The 11,842-nt window shown below is 44.8% G+C and overlaps 1 protein-coding gene across 4 annotated transcripts; it reads right to left on the bottom strand.

Moving 5' to 3' along the window:
• Positions 1-1,437: 1,437 nt before the first annotated feature.
• On the bottom strand, positions 1,438-7,664 carry LOC143339403 (ORM1-like protein 3). Of its 4 annotated transcripts, none has more exons than XM_076760603.1 (4): positions 7,319-7,645; positions 6,126-6,347; positions 5,662-5,813; positions 1,438-4,458 (listed from the first exon to the last, which is right to left on the bottom strand). In XM_076760603.1, the coding sequence occupies exons 2-4, from the start codon at positions 6,297-6,299 to the stop codon at positions 4,323-4,325; spliced, it is 462 nt and encodes a 153-aa protein (XP_076616718.1). In that variant the 5' UTR covers positions 6,300-6,347; positions 7,319-7,645; the 3' UTR covers positions 1,438-4,322. The 4 variants fall into 4 exon arrangements, with proteins under 4 accessions (XP_076616718.1, XP_076616719.1, XP_076616720.1 ...); XM_076760604.1 differs by having other exon boundaries at positions 7,380-7,634; XM_076760605.1 differs by having other exon boundaries at positions 7,347-7,626.
• Positions 7,665-11,842: the final 4,178 nt, after the last annotated feature.

Below are 11,842 nucleotides of genomic sequence, written 5' to 3'. Positions count from 1 at the left end.
GTAAAAATAAAACTGACTTGACTTGACTTGTGCACAGGCATCTCGAGGGGAAGGTTAATCAGATTTAAAAATCTCTTAAATTTAATTAAAGTTACAATTAATCCGAGTGGCCTCAGTAAGAAGTAAGATTTCGTATTATCAGAAAAGGAGGCTGATGTGGTTTCTTTGAATTCTGTGGAGGTTTCTGCTGCATTACATATGTTTCGGCACTGCGATCGGGTTTTGAAGATGTGCCCAAACGCCTCATGTCTTTTAGGACAAAGAGGCTCATTCCAGTCACACATCCTACATGCCTTTATGTCAGGTTTAACTCTTTTTCATGGAAAGCTGACCTTTTGAAGTAATTGCTGCTTGTCTAACAGCAGAAATGTCTGGTGCTCACCTCACTGTGGAGACTGAAAGGGGTTTTTATTAGGTACTGATCCAAGCCTGCAGGAAACACTGGGAACACTGAGGCGTAAGGCCTCATTATGTACATGTAGGTGTAATACTGACGAATTCCAAATTCTGACATCATGACAATATTGAGTAAAATAAGGCAAAAATGTAGATCAACCTCCAAAAAGCCGATGAACTCAGGGCTGTATATGAAGCCATAGTTACACCTCTGTGGAAAATAAAGACTCACTGTCCACAGACTGGGAGGTTTTACCAAATCCTTCTGTTTCACAGCAATCACTCCAACATGATACCTGTTATATTCACTCTAATACCTCATTACTTTCACTTAATCAATGTTTAACAAGCCTCCGGTGTTGTGTAACAGGGCGAACACTGTACAGTACCTGTATCAGCTTGCGATGTGGAAATAAAGACCATGGATTAAATTTTGGATTTGAAGCACCAGTTTCCTGCCAGTGGAAACAAAGCAGCAAGGTTTAAGCTGCAGGGTCTCGGACAATCATGCAATTTTTATTAGTCTGGTGCTCTGCAGCCAAACAGTTGCTCTTAGAGGGCAATCGGCAGGCTTTGTGCACGCTTCTATGAAATGAGCTCATTTTTCAGATGTAAAAAAAAAGTGGCTGAAAGCAACAAAACAAGTCAAGAAAAGGTGAACATTAAGAGAAGTGATCTGACACACAGCATCACTGCGGACACATCAACTCACAACTTTGAGAAGAGGATCCTCCTTTAAACTGTGCTAAAATCTTTAACACAGGCGTGACTCCACTGCGCTGTGGAGCAGGGATCTAAAGCTCTGAACTGAGGCAAAAGATGTGACTGACTGCAGACATGTCAATATATGACTTATTAATACTTCAAGCCACAAAGAGGCAGCAGTCTGCAGGTTTCAGAGCCCTTCTCACCCACATCGTGCTCGTTTCTTCACACGGCCGCTGTCTTAATGAATCCAACACATCTCATCCATTTGAGTCGAACGCTGACTGTGTGAGACGCTACGACTCTGGAGAACAAAAGCCACAAAGAGTTTGGAGATGATACTTGAAAAATACTGTATTTTGGGTCGAGCACTCTTACAGAAAATCACGTTGACAATTCCTTCAAAAAGCAAATGTACACTGATCAACAAACAGAGGCCATGTTTCACATTGACGTCAACATTCAGTTCAACCTCCTTTCAAAAACTGTCCAGTAAAAAACAGAAAACTTGACAAACGCGCTCATCGCTTTGTGCTGCGAGACGCCGCGGCGCGTCCTCGGAGAGAAGCCCTTTACGGCGACAGCATCTCAGAAACATCACGGCGAGGAAACGGACGCCGCAGCAGATCAGACTCCTATTTACAAACCCACCTTTCTTTGGTTCTTTGGTCCATGTTTGTCATTGGTTGGATCGATGTTCTAAATTCAACACATCAATCCGCTAAAAGAAGTAAATGAACAGGATTGTTTTGGGTTCAGCTATAATGCAAACAAAGATAACACTTTATATTAAAGTACACATGTTCACCTGTAAGTAACAGCTTATTAGCATGCACATTAGTAGCATACTGGCTGTTATTAGTCCTTACAAAGCACTTATTAATGCCTTATTCTGGGGTTAGGGCTATTTAAGTTTAGGTTAATTCATGTACAACAACTTCTTTACTATCAATAAGCAGCAATTAGGAGGTTATTGAGGGAAAAGTCAAAGTTTATGGCCTTGTAGTTATAGAGTCTGATCATGTAGAACAAGTGCTTCATAATAACTTATAAAGAGCCAATATGCTACTAATATGTATGCTAATATGCAGCTAGCTAATGGCTAATTGGTGTACCTGAAAGCATGAATCTGAATAACTGAAACCTGCCCTTTAACAGATGAAACTGATTCTGTCTATCACTACTGCTGCCGCGGTCAGTAATATTCGTACTTAAGCTACTGTAGCTACTGCTGTTACTACTGCAGAGAGATCACCTTCTGACCTTTACTGCAGCATAATGTTTACGCTAAGCTAATTCTGCTATCATCACCTCGTAGGAGAATTAAAGACTATACATACAGGTTTGGCTCATCGTGACTGAATCAAATTGTGGTTTCTAGAGTTGAATCAAGAGTGAAAATTCCCACGTTGAGGAATCAGACCCTACGAGTTTGTATCATTACTTCACATTCACTGATTCTAGATGAGAGGGTTCGCTTCAGCCCGCCTCCACTGGCAGGTGCAGTGATAACAGATACAGGTGCATGAGACGAGCAGTCTGTACACTTTAAATTAGCAGTGACTTATTACCTTTCAGACATTCTTCCTCTAATGTGAAGCAGCTCTGTCTCATCTACAGAATAAGTGCAGTTTCCTCGGATCCTGAAAGGTTTGGACAGACAGAAGAGGACACGAGAAGCTCAGATACTCTGAAAAATCACCTGTGGTGCTCAGTGAACCGGCATCTCTTTCCAATAGTTTAGTTTCGGGGAATAAGAATCTTCAAGCTGCACTGGAGTCAATATTTTCAATCAATACTGGATGGTGTGCAGGGTGAGAGGGCTTTCTCAGAGCGACAAGCCCGCAGAAAGTTAGCTTAATCTGCAGCTCTCACACACTCTCATCTCATCCGCCTCGTCTCCAGCGGGCAGCTGTTTTCAGCCAAACGCTGCACAGAGCCCCTGAGCAACCTGCTCAGACAGAGCGGAGCAGCTGAAGAGCCAGATGTTGCTCTCAGGAGCTGGTGGAGACCAAAACAGCAGTAAAAGGAGAGTGAATATTGGACTGAGAACCATCAGGGGCCAAAAACACAAGTCCACCTGAATGCTAATGAGCAGCAGTTCACAGCTCAGTTCTTCTTGAACTGTAAACAAGCTAAAAAAAAAACTTTCTTAGGTGATGTCAGTGTTGCATTTCAGGATTGTTTGGCGCCCCCATGTGGCTAAAAACAAAAATCAATTAAAGCAGCTTTCAGATTTTTTCTTTCCACCTCCTGAATGTGTCTGTTGTTGTTTTGTTGCCGACCTGTTCTGTTCTGCTCCTTTCCTAAATTTAACAAAACATCAGAAACACGTTTGAATACTTCAAGCTTCGCTGTGCGGCTGCTGGATTGGACTGCATTCGACTGCACAGGCGTACCAAATAAACATGTAGTGTAACTATGAAATAAGTCAGGACAGAAATGTCTCAGCTCGTGTTGCAGAACTTCTGGTTGCGTTGGGTCAGTCTGGTGCTCTTTCACACACCGTCTGCACACAGGCCAGACGAGTGGACAGACAGGAGGACTGCTGCGACAAACCAGGACAAGAGGAGTCCAAATATGGAAATGGTCAGATAAAAATAAGAATTGCTTAACTTCCCAATCTTGGCCCTGAGTGGAGCAGCGAGGGCTAAATATAAAAGCTCGTGGTTTCTCGTGTCTCGCCTCTGCTGCAGTTCACAGGTCCCTCACCATTTCATTAAAGCCCTGTTACTCTCCTCTAAGCCCAGAAACCTCAAGAAAGAGGAAGCTCCTCGTGGGAGCGAAGCTGAATAAATACAGCAGTGTATCATTACATACAAAATAACTCTGACTGCTGCCTCGTGTGCCAGGGGGTGTGACATGGCACATGATATCTGCGCAACTGCACCGTCCTCTCCTCCCGACACCTCGCACATCAGAAACGTGTCATTTCCACAGAAACGGACATAATACTCCAATTTCTTCCAAAGGCTTTTGAAGTGTCTCTGGACAGTCCTTCAGCACACTTTCCCTTTGTCCTCCCTGTTAAGTGTGTTTTGTCTCTTCCTGGGGTTTGGTACCATGGCAGCGTCCCCGGCAGGCCTCGTTTAGAGTGCTGCTCAGCAGAGTCGAGAGCCAGAGAGCCGCGGATCCTCGCGGATCTGCGGCCAAATCAGAGGCCTGATACTCTTTGTGCTCTCAGCAGTCTACCGGGGAAGGAGGTGTCCTCTTCTGCCTTGTCAGTACTTATTAATCCCAAAGATCCTCACACCGTGCAGCTGGGGCAGCTTGGGGATGAGCACGGTGAGCAAGGAAACAGTGTTGACCACAAAATGGGCCCGATCGTATTTGGTGTAGAAGCTGGTGAGTATATACCTGAATCAGAGACAAAGAAGAGAGGAGAGAGTCATGGGCAGCTCTTTGAGGAGCACAACAAGGTCAAGAAAAGCTTCATATTCAGACTAAAACCTTTGACTTATTTTCCTCCTGATAATCACTGCAAGATGTTTCCTAAGTCAGACGCACAGTGCCAACGCTCAACTCTGTGAGGCTGTTTCAACACGCTGAGCGACAGGATTGCAACATCGGAGATTATTAACCAAACTAAAGCATGCACATACGATGCTGCAACGCATCTGAAGTCTATGAAGCTCGCCTCAATGTGCGGCCGCAGAGAGTGACCCAGCAGCAAACACTCAGAAATGCCTCTGAAGTGCAGCTTCCTGCATGAGCCCTGAGTGTGTGCAGGCTGCATGTTGACAGATGACGCGCAGATGCTTTTCCTGGTGAGACGCGATAAAAAACTATGCTCAAACATTTGTAATATTTACATTTTTAGATCTAACTGCTCACACCAGTGAAGGATTTTTGTGAGCACAGAAAGAGGAATCGCACATCCTGTTCTCTGCTGAACAAGTGAGGACAAGCAATAAAGGGCTCTCCGGAGACTCCTGCAGATGTGAAGCTTTTCCATCTGGAGCCCAGAGACTGACCACCGGCCTCTTCCTGCTGGCATCGGTCACGAAACAGAATGACTGCGAGGCCTTCGCTGTGTTAAAGCGTACACCTGCGAGAACTGCTATCACTACAGTGTTCAAGCTGAGCTGGCAAATCAAGCCCAGGGAAGCAGAGCGCTTCCTGTAAGCTGAACTCTGCTGGGTAATAAGGACAGAGAGGCGCATGAAAGCAGCAAGAGGTACAGCTGCAGACGCCAGGCCGCTTAACCAAGTGAGAGCTTGGCTAATAAGGGAGCAGCAGGGACGCCAATCAATCAGCACTAAAGAGGAGTTTAGCTTGTGATGAAAAGCTCGTTTGTCTCAGATAACAAACACAAAGTAAAGTCATCAAAGGCACATCTTCGTCGAGGAAGCGGATTGGTTAAGGCACCCACGTCCACAGAGACACAAGAGGTGCTGCTGGGTGGGAAGCCGGTGAGGGATCACGTCCTTGTCTGAGCACTGAGGAGACATTCTGGACAAGCTCTGGGTCTCCTGAACGAACTCTATTTGTCTCTCCGTTCTCAGCGATCAGCTGTTCCCTCCACCTGCTACATGGTGCTCGCTTTGAAGGGCCACTTACAGGACAATGGGCGTGATGGTGAGGAACTTGCGCGACGCGGTGAACTGCACGCCGTAGTCCATCTGCTCCCAGTGCGTGAGGAGGCGAGCCTTGCCCTGATCCGGGGTCTCGAACGGCGTCCCTTTGACCGTGTGCAGCAGGAGGTACATGCACTGCAAGAGACAAGAGACTCTGTCAGAGAGGAGAAGGAGAACGCCGCTGTAACACAGAAACAACATGATAACGTCTCCAGATCAACTTAGAGTTAATATTGTGCTTTTCTTGGAAACTGAGGGCTGGACAGACAGTTAGGACGAGCGGCGAAGCAGCGAGCAGATCCCTGCTGTCTTCTTAGAATACCTTCGTGCACAGATTTATTACCCTCTGACTCTTTTTTTAGGTTACTTTCATTCACCACGTCCCAAAGCAGCTGCAAGGCTGCGCTGCACGTGTGCCGGTGCCTACGAGCGTCCCGCTGCACTGACCAGGTTGTGAATGAGGTTGGTGAGGGTCCAGACGACGGGGACGCTGGCGAAGGGTATGCTGAGCAGGATGACGTGCAGGAGGCCGATGCCCAGGATGTACGACAGCCACATCCCTCTGCTGTTCATCACCCGGGTGTTGGGGTTCACCTCGCTGTGCGCCGTGCCCACATTCATGACGGCGGCGGTGCAGTTCAACAGCACAGCTGTGTGATGATCTGTCAGCTGTAAGATGAACAGAAAGACGTCGACGCTGATTATTCACATTCGCATCTGCAGCAGATTATCGGACAAATCATAATCCACAGAGTTTTTAAGACTTATGGCAATGACCTCAGCGGGAGGAGGAGCTGTGTACCGTCAGATTTTAATTAAATGACCTGCTTGCTCCTAAATTTAATTGTACAGTTAATGACTTCCTTGGGGCTGGGCAAACCCGTGTTAGCATCTCCTAACTTTCAGTGGCACCACTTGATTTGGTGTCAGCGAAGCGACTCGTCCTGAGGTAAATGTATTTACAATGTTTAAGTGAAAATGGCATCATGTACATTGATGGTGGTTGCTGCATGTGACACTTTTTATCATGAAATCATGTAAATTGTGATTAACAATTAAGAAAGTAGTAGTTATTCTTTTTCATTTACACCTATGAAGTGTTTGTGTGACACAAGTGATGTCAGCGGAGGCCAGTTATGCTCTTAAAATCACCTAAATGAAGGATTTTCAATATCATGCTGCATCAATGTAAAAACTCTCATCAAAATTCCTCATTATCATTACAATCGTGATATTAATGAGGCTCCACACTTCCTGCCATTCACTCAGCTTCAGATATTTTGCAATAAAGAACAATCGATGATGAATTTACCGGACACCTGCCAGCCAATCAGAAAGCAGCTTTTTCTGGGGCCAGGCTATAAGAAGTAACCGAGGCTAAATCAGAAATAAAAAGTGAGAAAAGCCGCTGAGCAGGTCAGAACCTGCTGGATCAACACTGACTGATTGATCAGTGAACACAGCAGCAGGCGCTTGGTCATCCCAGCATGCTTTTCTCCAAGTTCTCACAGACTAAAACGTCACCGGCTACATGGTTGTCGGTAACGCAGCTACAAAGATCTACAAGTGGACAGTTTACCGATAAAACCGCTCAAAGTGCACTCATAATGTCCCGGAGTGAATAAATCATATCCACTCACTGCAGAGAAAAATGGCTTCAACTCCGACCTGTATTAGCACCAGTCCGTTATCACTTCTTGCCTTATCGATGCCTTCAGTTATGTAATTGATACGATCACCAGGGGACCGGCGCGGCTCCGCTGAGTCGATCAGTCAGCCGGTACCATCTCTCGGCTCCGGCCGGGCTGCTGCGTGCTGCGGTCGGCTCGTGGACTCACAATCGGTCGACACTCATCCACTTTTCCTTCGTCTTCCAGACAACAGCTGGTGACAACACAGCACGGCTCATCACGTAACGTCACCGCTGCTCGCTTCCACGGCCCCGCATTCCGCCTCAGTCCTCTCTCTTCGCATTCTGCTGCGATTGGCTGCTAAGCGTCACATGGTCCAGAGCGGCCTATCACGGTACAATGCGTTGAGAGAGCGTGGAATACGCCCCCTTTACGTCACAGCGGAGGAGGGATCCGGAAAAACGGTCACGATGGACTTTTTGATAACGGAGAAATAAAAACGTTTGATAATAATAATAATTTGTGGCGTTAGATGGCCTTTTGAAAATGAATTAAAAATACTTTAAATTTTATTTTGTGTGTTTTCTAAACATTTTTGTACATGAGTTTTCTTTTTCAACATAAGCAGCTAGAAATTTGACACTAGAATACATATAAAAAAAGTGGCTCTTACAGAGTCATAAAAAAAAATATCTTTCCTTTTACAGCAAATTTATATAATATTACAAGAAAGCATACATTATCCAGCATAAGAATTCTAACTCATACATTCCTGCAGAAAGCATGAAGAGTCTACATCCATGCTAGCAGTGTGAAGCTGCACTGAAGTGACTTGAGCTAAATGCTAACATTAGCATGTTAACACGATCTCAATGACAATGCTAACGTGCTGATGTTTAGCAGGTATAATATTTACCAGGTCCACCTTCATCTCAGTTTTTGGCTGTTAGCATGCTAACATTTGCAGCTAAACAAACAAATACACTGAGGATGATGGGAATGTCATTAGCTTTGCATTCGGTCATAAACCAAAGTATCAGCTAAAGAAAAGCTGTGAACTGACTGTGGCGCCAAAGAAAAAGTGAAGGGGACATGAATGTCTGTCCTCACGGCAGTCCATCCTATGACTGCTGAAATATTTCAGTCAAAGGTGCAGCTCGACCCACCGAGAGACAGAATGACACATGCCTAAAAATAAAACAGCTCTCACAGTTGTCAAACTGACATAAAACAGAGAAAGAGCCCTGAAATAAGGCTGTGTGTGCGTGTTTCATGCTTCTTAAGCCAGGAATGAAATTCACGTCATTCAGAGTTAGTCATTTCTATTAAATCAAAAGACCCACTGCCTCTGACGCCTCTCTGGTTAACACTTGATACCTAAGTACAAAAGGAGGCCCTTGACTACTTGTGTACCCAAGGTGAACGGAGACCTTGCTTCAGGCCACGAAAAATGACTGACAGGGCTGATACTCTGGTCCCAAAATCAAAGATCAACAGTGTCATGTTCTGGGTCCCAAGATAAGCTCTAATACTAATTTAGGCCCACAGCAGCCCGAGGCCAAATGGGTCAACTGTGTTCTGCTGGCATGCGATGTTACGTGACACCCACTGTTTGTAAGGGTACCCCTGTGATGAGTGGCGAGAAACAGGTTTGGCCGACCGACAGCGGGCTCTCGTACGCTCATAGCCCTGGGTGCTGTAGCTGTGTTCGCTGTGTAAACCTAGAGCTATGGATGACAGTACTGTGAGATCACTGCTGGCACTGGAACAATGGCCAAATACATGACACTGATAAAACAGAGCTCGGGGGTGGGGGCAAACCATGACGCCTGCAGACGCTATCAACAAGTTGTCATCTGCATTTGACATTGAGACACACTGCAGACTTTAAAGGGAGCCAGTGGACGTTTTTTCCAGTCCTTTCTGGAACATAAATAATGCACACTTCGGTGTAAACGATGGTCAGATCTATACCTCCAAGTGATGAAATAAAATTAGGCTGCAGAGCCGACAACCACTTTCAAAAACAAGTCATTATTTTAAGGTTCTCTTAAACCATAAATCCTGTATGTTTAAACATACAAAGATCCATAACAAACAGGCTTCTTTATTACTAATTTTTATCTGTTCCTTTTATGTTTTATTGCACTACACACATCTGAAATGTGCACTCCACCGAGCAGGACTGAGTGTCTGATCTTTGCTGTAAGAAAACTCTGGCTGCCGCTGACGATGATGAAAATCAAAGGTTCAAAGTGCCGCCGTCATATCCATTTCTTCACAACCACATATTTAACAGATGTTTCGGTATGTTCCTCCGTGGACTACATTTCTCTACACTTTGGCTAATGCCCGCAGGTCGTCTGGCCGAATGTAATGTGATGCCGTTAGTGGGTTCATAGCAGTAACAAAAGCTTCAGTGATGAGACGCCGTTCGTGCTGTATTTTGGTTGTATTTTCTGTGAACTGAATTGTTTATATGTCATTAGCAAAGCATGTTTTTTCTACTGTTATTCATAAACCTTATTATCTATTACAATTTAACAACCATAACACTGTATGTGACATGCACACATAAGGGGGAGAATGTGCAGTCCAGGACCTTTATACCTTTATGCCCTAACTGTCATTCACCCATTCAAAAACACTTCCTACGTTCAGATTACGATAAATGATTCATTACTTTTACATTATCCTGTGCTGTGACCACTTCACTCCTTCAAAGAGGAGGCACTACAGGTTGAAGCTAATGGTTTACCAGTGATTGCAGCTTGTATAATCTTAATTTTTTAGATTGCTGGAGAGAAATCATTCACTTCACTCTCAGGCTACTGCAGCTTGCATTAGTCATAAAAACAGACGATTTTAAAAGAAATCCTTGGAAGAAAATGTGAAATTCTTGTGATATCATGTTGAATTCTGGCGACTTATGATGTGCGTTTCTCACCATTGTTGACATTTTATTAAAAGATTAATCAAAATCATAATTGTTAGTCATGTCATGTCACAGTACAGGTTCACGGCTTCATGCTTACAGGACATTTCATGTGTGTACTTGTCAATAAAGAGCTCTGATTGTGTGCAACCAGCAGATGTCACCAGCAACACACTTTGAACTGAGTGCTGCCATCCTGGAGTCTGAGCTGAGATTCACCTTCAGTAACTTTAACAACAAACACTGTGATGCAGTCAAGGTTAAATATATATGTGTAATAATAATTAAGCACATATTATTCTGTGTGTGTGTGTGTGTGTGTGTGTGTGTGTGTTAGCGCTCATCAACATTGTTACCGGCAAAGAAACATCGTCATCACATGAGCAACAGCAAAGTCAATGTTCATGATGTGACAGTGTGTCTCTTCATACATGTAAAATAATGATAAATCACCAGGATTCACCCACTGAAATGAACTGATGTGGTCTCAGCTGAATAACTGCTGGTTCTGTCCCCACAGACATCATCAGGTACACCTGGTTAAAGGCGACGCAGCACAAACCAACACTTACTCAATAACTCGTCCCTTCATGAAAGTTAAAATGTGCAGTTCGTGTTGAAAATGTTTACGAGACATTCTGATTTAACTTTCCCGTCATTTTGAAGGTCGTAGTTTGTGCTCACGTTGCTTCATCCTGAGAGGTATTTCTGACATTTTGTCCACCCCATTCAGGACAGTAAGGGTTACGTCCTCCATGTCAAAAAGGATTAAACTGAGTATAGTGACACTCAAAATATGCAGTATAATCTACATTCAGCATTCATTTTGCTTCCTGTCATTTCATTTGAGAAATTTGCTGACAATGTATGTTAAGCAGTATTCTGTATTTCCAGAACTTTCCGCACTTCACGCCAGCATGAATATGCTTAGTGAACTCTGAACGGTGTACAGATGAACCGACATGCAGTGAAGGCGACAGGGGAATTTGTTCAAATTTACCAAAGCTGATAAAAATCATTGAAAAGGAAACTAAGAATAATTCCCTTCTTTAAAGCTGAAGGTAACGTGTAACGGCTCCATTACCTGCTGTTCCTCAGCGGTGCTTTTACTTTACTGTTACTTGAAAGCACAGAAGCACGCCTGTCCATCGACATGAATGCGCCCTTCAGATCGTCGCGCTGGGGCTCGTACGGCCTGCAGATGAGCTGGATGTGACAGGAATGACACTGCTGGGGCAGCTCTCTCCAATGGGAGAGGTGGACTTGTGACCCAGGCAGGCTTGGATGATAGCCTCGCTGGAAAAGGCTGACGCAGGGAGTCCATTATTGCCCCTGGAGGAAGCTGAGGATTAGAACACCAAAGAATTTCAATAAAAGAAGTGTCTGTTTGGGGGTCGGGGAGGGGCAGAAGGATGGTGGTGGTGGTGGGGTGGGGGGGTTCCCCTCATTGTCCCAACAGTGATTGAGAGCAAGAGGAGGGGAGTGGGACGGCATTGTGTTTGCAGCTCCTCTGAAGAAGGTGGTTATTAGGGGGGATGGCTAAGGAGGGGTGAGGGATGGGGAGGCTGTTGACTCTTCATCTTGTGTGAACAAAGTCT

This window comes from Chaetodon auriga, chromosome 20 (genome assembly GCF_051107435.1).
Source record: "Chaetodon auriga isolate fChaAug3 chromosome 20, fChaAug3.hap1, whole genome shotgun sequence".
Classification (NCBI taxonomy): Eukaryota; Metazoa; Chordata; class Actinopteri; order Chaetodontiformes; family Chaetodontidae; genus Chaetodon; species Chaetodon auriga.
This window is presented reverse-complemented; position numbering and strand designations above follow the sequence as displayed.

What these genes read in the sequence shown, in the direction of transcription:
- LOC143339403 (XM_076760602.1), bottom strand. Translation starts at nt 6,299, where the DNA reads ATGAATGTGGGCACGGCGCACAGCGAGGTGAACCCCAACACCCGGGTG. An exon ending in CCAACCTCATTCACAACCTG is followed by an intron (nt 5,814 to 6,125) that starts GTCAGTGCAGCG and finishes TGTCTCTTGCAG; the next exon opens with TGCATGTACCTCCTGCTGCA. An exon ending in ACCATCACGCCCATTGTCCT is followed by an intron (nt 4,459 to 5,661) that starts GTAAGTGGCCCT and finishes TCTCTGATTCAG; the next exon opens with GTATATACTCACCAGCTTCT.